At 45.7% G+C, this 18,785-nt stretch overlaps 1 protein-coding gene across 1 annotated transcript in view; it reads right to left on the bottom strand.

Moving 5' to 3' along the window:
* Positions 1–18,785, bottom strand: part of CSMD2 (CUB and Sushi multiple domains 2) — a 268,238-nt gene that overhangs the window by 92,238 nt on the left and 157,215 nt on the right. Inside the window, exons 25-31 of the mRNA XM_015424095.1 lie at positions 17,249–17,426; positions 14,207–14,352; positions 13,588–13,668; positions 13,104–13,217; positions 10,087–10,275; positions 7,023–7,169; positions 2,667–2,855 (exon numbers count right to left, since the gene is read on the bottom strand). Of these exons, the coding sequence (XP_015279581.1) occupies positions 2,667–2,855; positions 7,023–7,169; positions 10,087–10,275; positions 13,104–13,217; positions 13,588–13,668; positions 14,207–14,352; positions 17,249–17,426 (1,044 nt within the window). The remainder of the gene's footprint in view (positions 1–2,666; positions 2,856–7,022; positions 7,170–10,086; positions 10,276–13,103; positions 13,218–13,587; positions 13,669–14,206; positions 14,353–17,248; positions 17,427–18,785) is intronic.

Raw genomic sequence — 18,785 nt, 5'->3', positions numbered from 1 at the left:
CAAGCTCATCTAATGAGCCGCCAGGGGGTATCGCATCCTGCAGAGCCATCTGAAGCCGTACATGGTCCATTTGGCTCCACGGGCGAGCTAAAATCTGCTCGCCGCCTAAACAGGGTCGGGGTGGGACATTCAGATGGGCCTTCAGGGAGTAGTGGTCCGACCATGGTATTGCCATTGCAGTAATCCGGTCCACTGTAATCCCCGCAATGAAGATCAAATCGAGCGTATGCCCGGCCTGGTGCATGGGGATCTACGGGCCCTGAGGCCTCAGACGGGCCTTTCAGTCCTACTCTTTGTCTCTCCCCCAGACTGAGGCAAACTGGGAGATGAAGGCCAACAAGACAGGAGGAGAGTTGATACGGAGAAGAGGGCCACGTGTGGATGGACGGACGGGAGACGATCCAGAAGGCAAGTTCTTCCGCGAAAGCGGGAGGCTTGCAGTGTAAGCAGGGGGTAACTGGCAACTTGAAGCCTGGCGCGACACCAGGGTCTGAAGCTCCCGATTGTCATGCCTGCCCCTGCTGATGTCATGCCTGCCTTTGCTGATGCCCCTGAACAGGCTCCTGAGGACCCTGAACAGGCTCCTGAGGACAGTACTGCAGCAGAAAGGCAAAGACTGGATCCTGTAGCTGAAAGCTATCTAAGTGGTGAGGAGGATAGAGCCTCCCAGGGAACACCTGCAAGGGATCAGTCTCTGCTGCAGCCCAGTAATTCATCATCAGACTCGCCTCCACCTGTAACCAGGCTCAGGAATGTAAGAAGACAACAGCTGAGAGAGCGAAGGCAGAATGCACGCATGCGTGCCAGAAGATCTCTTAGCCCTGATTACTGACAGGATCCTGTCCTCACTCCTGGCTAGCTAATGAGTTGATTAGCTAGCACTGTATATATGCAAGTCTGTTGCCAGCAGTCATTTGTGCTGGCAACGTCGTTTGTTCAGGACCTGAATCCTTGCATCTCTGCTCCAGACCTTGTGGAATTCTTCTCGGCTTGATCCTCGGCTTTTGACCTTTGGCTTTGTTGACCCTGCGTTCATCTCTGACTCCTCTGGTATTGTTGTGATTTATGGACTTGAAACTTTGGTATGTCTGACCCTGCTTTTGGACTGTGATTTAAACCTGCTTGAACCTTGCTACCTGATTTGCCCGGCTTGACCTCGGACTGTTCCTGGACTTTTGCTTGCTTGCGTCACGCCCCCTGGTCCTGCCGTGACACATGCATGCCAAGTCCGCTTGTTGTTCCATGACGAAGTCCTGGAGGACTGTCATCTTGTTGTTGATGGACCTGGCATTACATAACACCAATGACAGAGAGGGGTTCATCTTCCGAGTCCCACTGCTGACCTCCCTTGGGATGGGTCGTAGGCTGGAAGGGCACCGAGCCATACTTTTTCTCAGGGCCCTTCCCTTGATCTTTTGCCTAGACCCACTGCTAAACTTTCCCCTCCCCAACAGCACCGGAATCTGCTGCGCCAGCATTGCTGTATCCGCCGGTCTATGCCCCAGCCACTGACTTCTGGTATTGGCTACACTAGGCAGCTCCTCCACCAAGGCTGTTTCCAACAGCGTCAGGTTAAATCAGTAGCTCCTTGCTCTTTCCACTATCTAATTCCCTATAGTACAAAAAGTAACCTAATGGCTCTCTAATATACAGTTTGTCAACTAGCTACTCTAAGCCCTACCAGGATATCCTAACCCTCAAACCTCCTGAACTACCCTTCTGCAGGCCAAGCAGAGGCTCCGCCAGTGAGCCACAGCCCCTCCCCAGGAAGTGGGACAGGCCTCAAAATGGTGTGTTGCTGTTCAATATTCTGATTCATGCCTCATCCCAAAGGCAGCAATTTGCACCTTTGGCACCGAGGAAAGACCCTTACCCAGAAAGGCCACGTTCCCGTGGTATCATATCATGCTTTCACTGGAGGCAGCTATGTGAAATCTTGTGCCAGCCATGAGGAAGGCTGTTACTTTTTCTTTCTTTTTTTCTTTTTTTAAGTTTCTGGTTCTCATGGTTACAGAGATATTTTTGAAAATGGAGACAGCGAAAAGTAGCCAAGCAGCAGAAACGCAAATTAATTGTTTTCGTGGAAAAGCTGGGGACAAAAGATGTGTTGTGAATGCATCACTGGGCACACGAGAATACTACCGTTACAGATCCTTCTCCTTACTGCAATTTAATGTCTCGCTCATAGCTGCCCACTCACAACCTCTAGGACAAAGTAAAAAGTTGCAAGTCCTAATAAATAAAATTATTATAAATATATGAAACTTGTCTTATGCTGAGTCAGACCATCCGTCTACCAAGGCCAGTCTTGTTTATTCCTACTGGCAGTGGCTCTCAGGTAGAAGTTTTTCACACCACCTGCTGTCTGAGCCTTTTAACAGGAGATGCCAGGGGCTGAACCTGGGACCTTCAGCATGTCAAACAGATGCTCTACCACCGAGCTATACCCCCTACCTGTATCCCTATGCCTTCATGTCATAGATTTAACTTGAAAGTATGGCTATTATTCACCTCAGCTCCATTACCATTTTCCTCCACAACTGCCTGCTTTGTCTCCAAATTTTCAGGATAAACTCAAGGCCGAGAACCATTTCATTGCAAGACGTTTCAAAGGGACACCTTGAATGCTGATAGTATTCTAATAACATCAATTTGATTCTGCCCACCTTGGCACAGCGGGATGGCTTCATTCCAGTGGTAGTAACGTTGAGGGTGTCTCACACAGGTGGTGATGCTGTGGCCGATGAGACGGTATCCAGGGTCGCAACTGAACCGGATGGTGCTTCCTGGCTGCAGGCCAGTGTGGCTAAGGATGGAGCCATGGAAAGGAGGTGGAGGGAGGCTGCAGTAGGGGGCTAAATGAAGGACGAAAGGTACATGCTCAAAATTATTAAATCAAGTTTGAAGAGTATGAAGATACATAGACACATGCATGCTCATGTTCATCCTGCATTTCCCTCCGCCTCATGCACAGATGATAGAACTCTGCAATGAGGGAAATGGGGCTGCACTTTGCAATATGCGTACCTGGCTCCTGGACCTGCCTGATGGGCTACGTAGAAAACACCCTGGGCAAATAGAGATGTATGTGCGGCAGGGCCGAAATGCATGAAGGCCCAATATGCATGATCTCTAACATCCCCACTGTGAAGAGTATGGATCATGTACAATGGACATATTTATGTATGCCTCTGTCCAAATGTGATGCCCATTGTGGGAAGTCATGTGTACTAGGGTGGTGATGGAACAGTCATGTTTGACTCTGATCCCCTCGTCTAATTTGGGCACTGTGCCCAGGGCTCCTGTCTCTCCCCTTCTCAAATCTCACCTCTTCAAAGAAATGTTTGTCTTAACCAGTGTGGTGTAGTGGTTAGAGTATCAGAACAGCATCTGGGAGACCCAGGTTTGAATCCCCCACTCTGCCTTGGGAGCTTGCTGGGTAACTTTGGATAGTCACACTTTCAGCCTAGCCCACCTTTACAGGTTTGTTGTGAGGACAAAATAGAGAATGGTAGAATGCTGTACGCCACCTTGGGTCCCTACTGGGGAAAAAGGTGGGGTACAAATGAAGTAAAATAAATAAATATATCATTGTACAAGGAACTGCACTTGTGTATATATTCCTACATTTCTTCAATCTCTCCCTTCCCACACCACCCTAAGTTTTTCTCTCTTCTTGTTGAAATTTAGACTGTGGGTGCCTTGGGACAGGGACCCGTTTTGTTTCCTCATTTTATGCTTACAAGAGCCATAAATATTGCAGATGATATACACATCCATTGCGCTGCTCATGATGATGTCCCAGGTTTGGCTAACTAAAATGCTCTGTTGTCTTTATTGCTTGTCTTTCAGGCTTGTCCAACATTATCGAAATTTATTTCTATCCCTCCCTTCCATCAAAAAAACAATCCCCAGGTAGCTTGCAGAAAGCAATCAAAGACAATTAAAAGCTGTTCAGACTATTAAAGTCATGCAATTCAAGCCACCAATAATTCAGAAAGCCATTACAGAGAGAGCACAGGTACCTGGCAATGGTTTGAGCAACTAAATTAGTTTGGAAAGTGTGCTATTGCAAATTACTATTCTGCTGGAATGACGATCAAAATCCCTCCACATGCTGTATATACCGAAACAAAGAACCCCAAATTCGGCAGCAAAACACCGAATTAATTTGGACTAGTGGAACAGAGGGAAGGGAATGGTGAAGAAATGCTGGACAGGTAGAATATAGACACTGAGAGTGACCAAGGAATAATACTAAATTCCCTGCCATGAAAAATCAATTAATAAAATGTTTAAAAAACCTGCAAAAAATTATGGGATCCCATAGCCCCAAAGTACCCACCCACAAAGGAGGGCAACTCAGTACATCTTTGCATGCTTGACTGCTCTGACCTAATCTCTTTCCAATTAGTCTCCACTAGAAGTGCATAACTCTCCTCTGTTCCTGTATTGGACATGCTCTGATAAAAAGGAAACTCACAAACAACACAAAATAACAAAGCCACCAATGTTCATTCAGCAACGAAAAAGAACATATTTTCTGTCAATTAAATATTAATTTCATTCATTTACCGAATAACAGCACTAACTTATTTATGACACATTTATATGTGTTCCTGTCCCAAGTTTGATTGCTTTTCATTAAGTAATTAAAATGTGCTACGTTCCAAGAGCGGGTTCTTTAATCTTAAGAAACTCTTTGCCAAACATTCTGTAATTGCTTTTATACAGACAGAGTAATTAAAGTTCATATGAAACCAAGACCACTGAAAATAATAATGTGGAAACTGGCTACTATTCCTCTTCTGGGAAGGATTTTTTTTTAAATTGCCATTTCCCACAAGACAGAAGTGGCAGAAACAAAAAGAAATTGCTCAGACAGTATTCTCAGCTTGCTAAGGAAATATAGCCACAGAACACAACTGTAATGTTACTTCACAACAGCGTGCTGTATGTGGAGCTGCCTGTCTGGAGGCTTCAGCTGGTCTTTGGAATGACAGCGCAAGATAGTTGACTAACCAGGGATGCTTGGAAGCACCTTTTCCCCGCTTTCAAAGAAAGTTAGTGGCTTCCATTTCATTTCCAGGCACAATTCAAAGTGGTTGGTTCTGATCTTTAAAGCAGCCTGAAGGATTGCCTGCTCCTGTATGAACCTGCCCAATGGCTGGGATCTACTTCAGAGATCCAGCTCTGGATGCCCATCTTCAGGAATTCCAAAATTTCAGGACTGCACCTTTTGCTGTTTTGGATATCCCAAGCCAAAACAAAACAGCAAATTCTGGGTATAGTTTTAACTCAGGAATATCTGAATGTACATTACTACTCTCTCCAAGATTGAACACTGAAAATGTTGTGGGGCAGGTAGAGTAGATGTGCGTTCTTTGCGGGTAGCAAGAGTCCAAATGCAAAAAGCCAGGTCTAGGGTTCAGTTCCAGAGTCCAGACATGAGCAAGTAATTACTGAAGGGTTGTCCAATAAGCAGGGTTATCCAGGGTTGTCAGGCAGTCCAAGGGTTATTCACTGGCAGAGATCACAGAGCTGAGAGGTCAGGTCAAGAGCCAGTCCGGGAGTCACACGAGCGAGGCAAAGTCTTGTGCAGTGGTTGCAGAGTCAGCAGTAAGATGACTTGTTGCTTCGGCACCTAACAGCTTTCCTTGGCTGGTTTTTATAGGCATATGCCCATGGAACATATTTGCAACTAGCTTGGAAGTAATCCTGCAACTACTCAAGCAGCTGATGTTGGGCCAGGAGGTGAACACTTTGTTGTCTGTCTTTTAGTTCTGCTCATAGCCTCTGTCTTGCAGTGCTCCAAGGGTGTGGGTGAAACTGGAGGGCTGACTAACTTAGTTTCACCTGTTGAGTCAGGGCTGGAGGGTGTTGGTGGCTCTGCACCAGCTGTTAGCTGTGAGCAGGGCATTTTTGGTAGAAAAAGCCCAGCAGGAAGTCATTAGCATAATAGGCCACACCCATCAGCAGAAACTCATTAGCATATTAGGCCACACCCACATGCCTTCCCTTGGCTTGCCCGGGTGCCCTGCGGCTCTGGGGAGCCCAGGCAAGCCGGCCCTTGGACAGGCTGGGGAAGGCACAGGGAGGCATTTAAATGCCTCCCTGATCCTTTCAGCCCCCCCCCCCGGCCCACCCACCTCAGTCACTCTCCAGGCCTTCCCTCTGTAGCCACGCACACAGAGGTTTTGTCTGTAGTGGGCGTGGCCAACTCTGAAGCCAGGCAGAGCTCCGTTCCTGTGCGTTCCTGCCCCAAAATAGCTCTGGCTATGAGTCCTGACAAGCGTGCAGTTCCTCTTCCTGCTTGCTGGCTTCTGCTGATTCAGAGCTGGCTACACAGGGCTCCTCTTCTCCCAAGTCCTGACTAACCCATGACAGAAAGCAGCTAAGCACCAGATTGGGGAAATGGGGTGTGTAAATACAGGAATTGTCTTGGTTTTGTTTTAAGAGCCCATAATATGTTGGAGGGAGACATATGGGTCAGGAAAACTGTACGTATTATTTTTCTGCCCAGTGATTTCTCATGAGCCTGCAATTCATACCTGTCACATTCTTCATAACCTGAAAGATTTCCCTCCACAGGAGATCATAGCCACATGCAAATCTGATCCTATACTGGGGTTGGAGTTAAATCACTGTATCTTAAAAGTTCAGATTAAATAATACAACCTCTGTTGTAGATTAGAATAGCCTGCCCATGTTGTTAGGGAATATGCTCAAGGTTACCAATTTTTGAAGGGGACGGGGGGAACCTCATGTCAATTTATTGAAACAGTAAAAGCAAGAGACACAATTGGAAACCGTGTTGTTCGGCTTGGTTACACAAGAGTAGAAAAAGCAGGAAGAGAGCTGAAGAAAACTGATGGGTTATTTTTATATGCAAGAAATGGGAGATGAAAGAATTCTAGCAACAGATTTATACCAGGAAAAAAAATCAGTGCATAAATTTCTCTGCTCATCTTTCACAGCTTCATGCATCAGTCCTGACCCTTCTTCCTCTGCCATTTACTAACCTGAGTAGCGAATCCGGAAGCCCTTTTGGCTGTAGGCATGGTCAGAGGACCAATGGAGGTAGACTCTATTCCCAGTGCTGGTTGCAGTGAGAGGGGCTGAATAGTTTCCACTCAGGGACAACAGCAGTGGACTGTGGCCCGAAGGACCTGTAGGAAACAGCAGACCCAAAAGAACATGCTAAGATCCCTGCTGGATCAAAATCAGGCAATGTTAAGCTTGCAAGATGAGCAGAATGCCAACAGACCTTCTGTCTGAGCATCTGATACTCAGAGATAAACATGCTCTGAATACAGAGGCTCCATTTAACCACCACAGTTGGTGATCAATGACTTCCATGGATGTTCTGTCTTAGCTACAGACCACCACATGGTATGGCGAAGAACTCCTAATTCCATCTACAAAGCCTCATATTCTGCAGCCACTACAGACCAGTCCCCTCCAGATCTAAGATTTGCTGCAGAGGAGACACAACCGGAAGGTCTCGAGAAAACCAGGACTTGAGTGACCATTGAGAGCCAAGTGCCTACTTCACAAGAACCCTAAAGTGTTGAGGCCCTGGACGGTCTCCGCTATCTGTTTCACCGCCAGTGAACCACATATCCTATAGCTAGATCCTGCTTTTAGTCTGTTATACTTTTTTTTGGGGGGGGAGGAGAGGCTCCGTAGAGTCAATCTCAGCCTAGACGAATTGTGGTGGCTGACAACCCCCACCTGCCTGCTCAGACTGCGCCAAAATAGAGAATGAGGTTCCAGCCCCAGTTCGGATTTTTGATCGTCTGTAGCCTGCTTGTCATCGCCCAAGATTCCCAGTGGGACCACTCCCAGAATGTTTGGATCAGCCTTGCACAACGCCTGAACCTCAGCGAATTTTGCCTTCACAGCGGGACCAATGCCCATGCCCTGTTTGCATCCTGCCTTTGGAGAGTCCTGATAAGCCTGAATTAGAAACTATTCCACCCAGCTTGATGGACCATCACGGTCCAACCCTCAACACCAACCCAGAATGGGGCAACCAAGTCCATCTACTCACCAAAAACATGTTTGCTGTCAAAATCACAAGAGTCATACCTGCTGACCTCTGCCTGTTTTTCAAGGGATGTACATCTACCTGCCTCAACGTCACCAACCATCAACTCGAGTGTAATCAGACAGAATCCACTCCGTCTTATGCCTGGCACACTACACTCTCTAAAGGATGTTTCCTGTTTTGTGGATTAGTTGCTTATTCCTATGTGCCCGGCAACATTCTGGGCGACCCTTGTGCCTATGGTCGCCTAACAACTTTCTTGACTCCTTGGAAAACCACAACTTTCCCACTCAAAGTGCAGCTATACTGAGATCGATGAGAAATGTGACCCCTCGATGAGATTGTTTTCCACCAATGAATCTACAGCCCTGGTCACATCCCTGGTTGGGGTCCCTGCCCTGGCCGCCATTAATTCTGAGAATATTGGTCCCCTTGCCTGCAGACTGACCCATTTGATGAATGATACATCCCAGGCTTTGGAAAGTATGCTGGCAGACCTCCATGACAATGAAAAGGCTACCATCCAGAACAGAATGGCTATAGACTACCTGCTGCTCAGGGCAGGGCATAACTGCGTTGAATTTGAAGGCATGTGTTATTTGAACCTGAGCAATCATTCAGCTTCTATTAGACGAAACATCAAGAATATCCAAGACATTTCAAGAGGAATTATACCTTCTCATGGGTGGGGGGATTGGTTTGGGAGTTGGTTCACTGGTTTGGGGTCAACTGTTTATACTGTTTTAACGTTTGTTCTGGTAGGAATTTTACTGATCTTTGGGATTTGTCTTTGCATACAATGTACCCCCACCATAATAGCTTGTTGTGCTTCTGCGGTTCCCAGAAGTCCCAGCTCAACAGTTGAACAAATGATGATGGTTGCCAAGTATTGGGCTGAGGATCCTGAGTACTCAGTTCCAGTAGACACAGCTCTTAATGGTGGCAATAAGCCTTAGGGTGGTCATTTCACCAAGAGGGGAGATTGTAGGACAAGGGAGAAAGAATGTGATTTCTGAATGTGATTTCTGACACTCTCTCTTTGATATATATATTGACAGCTGTCACTGTGCCTTTAAAAGTTGAATCATAATAGATTCAGATCTTGGTATGTAACCCAGATAGAGAAACTTATAGCAGGAACATATATATTTTATAATTGCATTTTTTTTTTAAAAAAAACAAGCCTTTGTAGATGGAATTAGGAGTTGCAAGGACACCAAGAGCCAAGTTTAATGTGAATCATAGTCCTTATCAGCTAGCTCTCTATAAGCGAGGCCAGAAAGGGTCCCAGAGTTCTTTAATGTTCCCATTGTTCTGAAGACCAGATAAACAAATGCAATCACTGACATCCATGACCAGTATCAGGAGAGACCAACAGTAAGGTTTAGTCAAATGATGCTTTTATGATGTTAACTTCTTGTTGTTCAGTCGCACAGTCGAGTCCGACTCTTTGCGACCCCATGGACCAGCTCCCGCCAGGCCTTCCGGTCTTCCGCCATGCTCTGAAGTTTGCTCAACTTCATGTTCGTTGCATCGATGACACTGTCTAACCATCTCATCCTTTGATGGTAACTGCTTGGTACTAATTAAAGGTCCTTGAATGTGTAAATTATATGTGATGTCATTTGGGGTATAAGACCCTCTGCCCTTCCTGGTTAAGGCAGAATACAGCTTGGTGTTGCTAAGTGCTGTAAGGTACTCAACCCTGTATTTCCTGTTTTAATTGCAATAAACAGATATTCATCTAACTTGCTGGACTCCGACTGTGTGATTCCAATTCAGCCAAGGGTTCACACAGGGCACAGATTTGTGCATCATTATGAGGAACTTCCTCCTTCCCACTGTCTTGAGTTTCCTCCCAAATTAGCGTCAGTGACCCCATATGAGAAGATTACAAGGAGAAAAAACGATTCCATCCACTCTCTTGATACTATTCATAATGCTCTAAATAATTGCTTTCCCTAGCTTCTACAAATTTACATGGCTTAAAGAACCGAACTGGTCAACACTACCCCAGAATGATATGGGTGACTCACCATCGAAGATCCCAAACTCATCGTACTGCTTCTCGCTCAAGAAATAGTCAACGGTGAGGGAGATGTTATAGTCAGGCTCCACTCTGATCACCCAAGAGCAAGTCTGGAAGTGGGGGTAGCTGCCTGTGGCAGCTGGGCTCAGGATCACCCCCCAGGAGTCTGTCAGGACCTTGTTCATTGGGCACTGGGCTGAAGGAACAGAAGAGACCAAGATATTGTTGGTACTAGCACAAGTTAACTGTGATTATCCCCTTAAGGCAAGGTCCCCACTGTGCCACCCGCTGACACATTTCTGGATGCTGGTCAAATGTTTTCAGAGAGTGGGCAGGGACAGGTGGGTCTTTTGCCCAGCAGGGCTTCTGACTGGTTACTGGAGATCTGATTGGCCGGGCAGATTTTTTTAAAGTTGTTTCAGCAGCATACACTGTCTGTGTATGCAAGAAAACATTTTTAAACAATATTTTCATTTTTAAAAGGCAGCCTGTTAAAAGAGAGCTTTTGCCTGAAATGTTGAAAGAGTTATGATTAGAGTTATGCATGACCTCACTTCCTAACATTCTGTGATTGTTGCAAACTTCTGTGGCAGCCGATTTGTTGTTGCACCCACCACCTGGTATCAGAATTCCAAAGGTGCATGCAGGCTCAACAAGGTTGGGGACCCTTGCCTTAAAGGGTTGGCCCTGACTCAGATTTCAAAAGCTGCTTCATCCCTCACTGTATTCTCCAACATCATGCAAGTGTGCTCTCTTAACTCTGCTACCCAGGGTGCTTTACGTTCAAGCTCAACGGAAGCACAGCTGCCCTTCTTGGCAGCTGCTTAAGTCTGAAATGCCCCTCTTGGAAGCTCTTCAAAGCCCGAGCATCTTTTGGAAACAGAAGAGCATAGAACTGCTGTGTTTGAGGAGACCAAAGGCCAATGTGGTCCAACATTCTCTTTCCAGCAAGGGTCAGCCAGAGCCAGCATGGTATAGCAGTTATCAGCAGTGGACTCTAATCTGGAGAACTAGATTTGATCCTCCACTCTTCCACATGCAGCCAGCTGGCTAACCTTGGGCCAGTCACAGTTCTCTCAGAACTCTCAGCCCCACCTGCCTCACAAGGTGCCTGTTGTGGGGAGAGGAAGGGAAGGCAACTGCAAGCAGCTTTGAGATTCCTTAAGGTAGAGAAAAATGGGGTATAAAAACCTACTCTTCTTCTATGAAAGCTCAGCAGCAGGGCACTCTGACACAGTCTGCCTCTGACCACAGAGGAGACCTTTCTATTCAGACAGGCTTTCTCGGGTTGGGTTAGGCCAACAGGTTAGTGCTTTATTTCAGTGCTCACTTTACTTTAACGCCTTGAAAATGGAGCTTTAATTGAAATTTCCCATTTTCTTCCATATAATTGCTACCTTCCCCGAGCGTTCAGGAAAGGGCTGACTATAAATTAAAATCAATAAATAAAGGTTAACGGGTCTGCTTGTTTGCCTGAATATGTAATGGCCCTTAATATCCCACCTGAATGTAATTAGAGTGTTACAAATAGAGACCCATCAAAATTCACAGGTGTGTTCGTATGTTTGTTTGTTCATAATTAGGATTGATCTGAAAGGGGAGGGGAAGGCATGTTTCTCCCCCCAAAAAACATGAAAACATAGCATCATAATGTCATCACAGAGCCAAAACTGAATGGTTACAGAGAATCCTAAGGTCATAATACAGCCAAAATCTAATTGGCTACACAGTGTTATCATATAGCCATCACATGGAAACTTCATCACCTAGTACGGTATGGCCATCTCATCATAACGTGATCCCTGGTGGTTGGGTGTGTGTGTGTCACACAGTAAAGAAGAAACAATCCTCATCAAAATGGGGGGAAAGCAGTAATACACCACAGGAGCAGCGACCACAAATAGGTATGAAAAAGGTGAACCGTGCACTTTTGGGACCTCAAAACGCACAATTTACATCCTACAACTGCATAGGATTTTGTGCAGCCCAATCTGTACTAATGTCTCTGTACCGATTCTCCATTCTCATGCCTACAAGTCCATTCGCACAAATCTCTCCAGCAGACACCCTCTTCAGAATTACATCTTAGATAAATTAGGCCCCTGCACTACATCCGGAAAAGGTATAACTTTACTTGCAGAAGTGGAGCCAGAGTATTTGTACAAGGTTGCGCTCTTTGCCCTAGCGGCAAAGAAAATTCGAATTAAGTTGATTAATTCTTCTCTTGCTAAATAGCCAAGGCTATGTTAAGGTATATAAGGTCCTTTTTAGTAAATTTTCCCAAACCTTATATTTATTTTGTATGCTTCGCTGGCTTTTTATCTTGTACTATTTTATCTTGTATTATTTTAAGCTTGTAATCAGTTTCATGCTAGACACACATATATTTTTATTTCCTGTGTTTTAATGCAGATCCTATTCTGTATTTTATAACTTTTATTGCATTGTATTGTATTGCATTGTATTTGTAACGGCCATTGGCCATATGCAATAAATTGAACTGAACTGAACTATTGCACCATCTACCTTACTCAAATCCTTCATTCTGATACAAATACACCTTGAAATCTTAGTGTTCAATTAAGAAGTTGTTATAATGTGAAAATCTGTTGGAGAAGAATGCCCTACAAGCACATCCCAGTTGAATGGCATGTATGGAACCCTTGTCCCTGTCCCTCCCTGGGACTTGGGTAAACAACAAAATCTCTAAAGTCAGAGATGGCTAAAAGTCAGAGACTTGCTAAAATCATACTAAGGGCCCCTTGAGTTTGGTATTATCCTTATAACAGCAAACAGACAGATATCTATAGTCATGAAAGAGCAAACTATTGCCAGTTTTCTTGTTGTCCATATAGACCCCACCTCTGAACATATCATTTCCATTCCTAGCTATCATTGCTGAAAGCCACAGGTGGATCCTATCAAAACCACTTCTGAGGGCAACCAGCTGTTTGCTGGCTACCATTTCTGTCACCTTCTACTGCATGTGCACACTAGACCTTTAAGGAGCCTAAAGCCGCCTACCTTCGCACGTTGGAGGAGGCCCTTCAAACTGGAGGTGGGTACTGAGCCTGCATGTCAGGATTTCGTTTCCATCCAGGATGAAGCCAGGAAGACATCGGTACCGAATGATGTCACCTGGAGAAGAGGGTACAGAAGAAGAAATGCCCAAAACTTGGATGAGAGGAAAGGTCATTTCTACACTTTGTGAACCTTCTGTGCTAATTTTCAACCTTCAGGGAGGGTTATTTCCCCCCCACACAGCCTCAAGTGCAATTTTAGTAACAGCTCTTCTTCTCAAAAACAAAACCCACACCTTCCAAGATTCCTTTGGCTGGGTATCATGGCACTTCAATAAGGTTCTGACTTGTACAGCAAACATGCCCTGAAGGGGACATGCTGCATGAGGTGGGGAGCAGAGGGAAGACAGGAGGAAGAGACCCAATTAGGAATGGAAGGGAACATTTGGGAGCAGAGTATTTTGCAAACGTGAGCATGCAGTTGGTACCTATGTTGAAGTCCTCATTTTCGGTGATAATTTCGGCATTGGGGACCATGGTTGGAGGCTGACATCTTGAAAGCTGATAAGCTGAGAAGGTGATGAACAACACGTTACAGCATGAACATGTACATTCAAGGTCCATGCAAGACATTTGAACATTTAAGAATAAGCAGGGAGGCTGTAATCAACATTTGGGGAGACCTGGCTTTTTCCAAAGCCTACCAGGTTAATCAAAGGCCTGTAGACATGGTTGCCATTTAAACTCTGTTTTTTGTTTCATTTGCCTGTTGCAGCTTGTATGGTGTTGATTATCCTTCTGAAGACTGGTGGTGCTGATTTTATTAATTATGGGCATTGTTTTGGTGGCTCTAGATTTTTTTTCTTCTTGTACACCTCTTTGGGTGCTCTCCTTTCGCAGAAAACACAGTTTGTAAATGGTGATGTAAATAAGTGAATAAAGACTGTACAGGCCTAGACTCATCAGAGAAAAGTTGCTGTGTGCCAGATAATACAGTATCATACCACAATTACATATAATAATTTTATTGTATTACATCCAATTTTATTGTAATACATCCAGTTCAGCAAAATGCAGGTCTTGAACCCTAGAAATTTAGGTACAAACCATAGAAATGGATGGCAAAGACCCCTCCGTTGGCTGCATCGCTGTAGAATTTCAGGAGGACCTGATTGGAAGAGCTCTGGGTGGCTTTCTTTGCTGAAGTCCCTGTAAAAACACCCAGCTGTGGGGCTGTTTGCTGAGGCCCATCCCTGGACAGGTGAAAGGGAAAATACAGTGATCTAACTGGGAGTCCAAGTGGATCAGACAGTTGGAAAAGGCAAATGAAATGTGGCACTTGTACCTGAGATAAAGAGGCCAGAACACTCCTAGCCCGGTGATCCTAGGGATTGGGGATGCCTACATTCTGCTACAAAGCTCCCAGTTCTGCAATGTTCGGTCAGTCCAGGCAACTTGCCACTGAGGGAATCCTGAAGGCTTGTGTCTTTGCACAGACTGCCATGCTACCAATCTTTGGCCTTAATCTAGGTGGCAGGGAAGAAGAGCATAGCTCTTGTCCGCTCTTGGCCTGAATGTCCATTCAGCAGCACTGTCCTCACATACCCCATATACATCACAAAGCATCTTCCTCTGTGTGATTCCCTTCATATACTAACATAAATCCAGTGCAAATCCAATTCTTGGGGGAGCAGGAATTTTGAAAGTTCAAGTCAATTATTTTGTGTTTTATCCTTTGCTTTTTGCCCTTGGTTTTTGTTGCTGAATTGTCCAAATTGCGCTATATCCTTATCAGTGCGATATTGTTTCAGTTCATTGGACTGACTCCTGCTCACTGAATTGTTTTAATCCAGTTTTATGCTGCTGTTTTCTCTAATGTATTGACTTCACTGATCATACATTTAATGATTTTACCGGTTTTAATGCATCATAATGTATTTAATAGCTGCCTGAATAGGCCAGATTAGTTCAAGCTTGTCAGATCTTGGAGGCTAAGCTGGGTCAGCCCTGGATAGTCCTTGGCTGGGAGACCACCAAGGAAGTCCAGGGTTGCTACACAAAGGCAGGCAATGGCAAACCACCTCTGCTCATCTCTTGCCTTGAAAACTCCATGGGGGTTCAACATTAGTTGGTTGTGACTTGGTGGCACTTTACTATTACTATTAATAATGCATTTTATGCTTTCTTTGCAAGCTGCTTGGAGCATTTGAGTTTGGAGAAGAAGAAAAAATACCATAAAATAAATAAATGGCTTCCCAGGTCCATTTGTAATCAACATTTAATTTCTATTGGCCTCACATTTGCTTCTACTTCTTCAAAAGTGACCCAACCAGTTGGTCTCTTCTGGGCCTGAGGAACAGTCACTGGCACTAGGGCATCATGAGTCAACAGACTGTATGCTTGAAAATCATCTGTGTAGGGCCAAACTGAGCCATCATGTTCTTGTTGTTGTTCAGTCACACAGTCGAGTCCGACACTTCGCGACCCCATGAACCAGATCACGCCAGGCCTTCCTGTCTTCCGCCGTCCTCTGAAGTTTGCTCAATTTCATGTTCGTTGCATGTTCTGGAGTTGGTCAAAACACACAGGGTTTTGGACCAACACATACAGGACTTTCTGGGGTAGGTCAAAACACACAGGGTTTTGGACCAACACATACTGGACTTTTTCATATTAATTATATTATAATAATAATAATAAAAGTGCCATCAAGTTGCAACCGACTCATGGCAACACCTCATGGGGCTTTCAAGGCAAGAGATGAGCAGAGGTGGTGTGCTATTGCCTTGCTCTGCACAGCAACTAGGGGTGTGCATTTGGATCTACCTGAGCTGAAAATATACCTGGAAAATACCTTATTGTTATTTTCCAGGTATATTTTGGCATCTCAAATGTATCTGGGTTTTCTCAGGAAAACTGGGGGGGGGGGGGTCCTGAAAAAATCCTGGATATTTTTGGGAATTACCAGGAGATCCGAAAACAGCAGAGAGGAGGGAGTTGTTGTTTGTCAGGCTTTTTCTGCAGTCCCTGCAGTCCCGGGGGAGCAGGCTGTTCCCACTGGCTTGGCTTGGGGTTGGCTTCTTGTGCAGCCTGATTTGGTCCTGGTGGCATGCAGATCCTGGGACTGGCTTCTCCTGCAGCGTGGTTTAAACTGAGCTGCAGGAGAAGCCATCCCAGCCAGGATCTCCTCGCAGCACAGCAGATCCTGGGGCTGGCTTCTCCTGCAGCACCATTTAAACCGGGCTGCAGGAGAAGCCATCTCAGCCAGGATCAGCATGCCATGGAGAGCAATATCCCCGTGGCACAGAGATCCTGGGTCTGGCTTCTCCTACAGTGCGGTTTAAACTGGGGCTGCAGGAGAAACCATCTCAGCCAGGATCTGCATGCAGTGGGGAGATAGCTCCCGGCAGCGTGCAGATCCTGGGTCTGGCTTCTCCTGCAGCGTGGTTTAAACCGGGCTGCAGGAGAAGCCATTTCAGCCAGGATCAGCACACCATGGAAAGCAATCTCCTCATGACACAGCAGATCTTGGGTCTGGCTTCTCCTGCAGCACGGCTTAAACTGGGCTGCAAGAGAAGCCAAGCCAGGCCCAAGATCAGGCTGGCTTTTTTAAAAAAAAGCAACACCCAGTATTTTTCAGTTCAGGTCTATTAGACCCACCCCCCTTGGGATTTTCCAGAAATACCTTCCCTCCCCCCCCAGGTCCAATATACCCGAACTGAAAAATTTAGGATAGAAAAACATTGCGCACCCCTAGCAGCAACCCAGGTCTTCCTTGTTGGTCTTCCACCCAGGTACTAACTGTGGCTGACCCTGCTTAGCTTCCAAGCTCTGATGCACTTGGACTAGTCTGGGCTATTCCTTATGTCAAAATAACATTAACATATCTACCTGTTGGGAGAGGGCAGATGAGTTCCCTCTAAGTAGCTCGTAGACTTGTTCTAGCTGGCCCCTTATGCCAGCAACCACCTGAACAAGATGCCAGATTATAAACATATGAGGCTGAAGTTTCAAAACACACCTTCATCACCACTACCTTGTGTAAGAGCAGTTCTGATCCTCCACACTCTATGGCCCACCATCTCCTCAACCCCTGGGCAATTGTTTGGGCCCCGCTGGTATTCTCTCAGTCCACCCAGTCCCACTTACCAGACAGTGATGAAATCATTGTATGGCTCTGTTTGCAGCAGAGTGAAGTTGAGGAAAATGCCATACCCGACCGACACCGTGAGCAGCCACAAGCACTCCTGGGAATTGGGGTACTGATTGGGAAAGCCGGGGGAGTAGATGGTGCCATTGTGTACAGTGATGTTTCCTCCGCAGGGGACTGTGAGCAATTGACAGCAAAAAAGAAAGGGAAATTTGATAAATCAAGTCCCAGCTGGGCTGATGTCAGCCTTGTGTGGTCTACTACCAGCAGCCTGCTGGTGTGAGTTAAATTTAGCAAGAAAGAGTGCATATTCAGGATGTCTCAGCAGGTAAGGCAGAACTAATTTGTGCTTAGTGCACCTGACTTGGCACTCTTGCACAGGAATACAAGAAAGGGCATTCATGGACCAGACCAAGAAGCTCCTAGATCTTCTTTGCAGGCAGCTCCATCACCAGCTCTACTTTAATGACTGTTTGCTTACTGATGCTTTTAAGTTGGCTTTTTTCAGAGCTCCCAAAGTGCTGTATAACACAGGAAATAACAAAGCTATCACTTGCATCAATATTATCCAAATGAAAAAGGAGCAGCAAAGCAACAAGGAAAACGACCCCAGAGACTAAACTGAGGTATGAAAGAGCAATGGAAGAAGAGAGGGTTTTCACCTCCTTGTGAAACTTCCACAAAGATGGAGCCAGATGGCTTACCTGAGGGAGGGCATTCAAGAGCTCCGGATCAACCTGCAAAAAGGTTCTGCCACATGGGAAGGTTAGTTGGCCTAGGCTAAAATTTGAAGTACAGGCTCTCCAGTATACCTTCTATGTAGTTTTGCATGGGAGGAGATATAGAATCATAGAATGTTAGAGTTGGAAGGGACCTTGCAGGTCATCTAGTCCAACCCCCTGCACTCTGCAGGAGCATAGCCGAAAGATAGCCCTACAACATTCCCGAAAGATGGTCGTCCAGCCTGCGCTTGAAAACGTCCAGCGAAGCAGCACCCACCACCTCCCGAGGCAGACTGTTCCACTGCTCAACCACTCTTACAGTTAGGAAGTTTCTCCTGATATTTAGCTGGTAATGACTCCCTTGTAATTTCCACCCATTAGATCTAGTCTTGCAATCCGGAGCAAGAGAGAATAGATCTGCTCCATCTTCTAAATGACAGCCCTTCAAATACTTGAAGACTGCCATCATGTCCCCTCTAAGCCTTCTCTTTCCCAGGCTAAACATACCCAATCAGCCTTTCCTCATAAGACTTGGATTCCAACCTTCTCACCATCCTGGTTGCCCTATTCTGGACACGCTCGAGCTTGTCAACATCCTTCCTAACATGTGGTGCCCAAAACTGGACACAGTACTCCAGGTGAAGCCTGACCATAGCAGAATAGAGCGGAACTACCACCTCCCTTGATCTGGACACAATGCTTCTGTTAATGCATCCTAAGATTGCATTAGCTTTCTTCACAGCCACATCGCACTGCAGGCTTATGTTTAGCTTGTGATCAACCAGAACACCTAGATCCCTTTCACATGTGCTGC

Source organism: Gekko japonicus, unplaced genomic scaffold, assembly GCF_001447785.1.
Source record: "Gekko japonicus isolate JY-2015 unplaced genomic scaffold, Gekko_japonicus_V1.1 scaffold877, whole genome shotgun sequence".
In the NCBI taxonomy this organism is placed as follows: domain Eukaryota; kingdom Metazoa; phylum Chordata; class Lepidosauria; order Squamata; family Gekkonidae; genus Gekko; species Gekko japonicus.
Note: the sequence above shows the minus strand (reverse complement) of the source record. Positions and strands in the feature narration are given on the sequence as shown.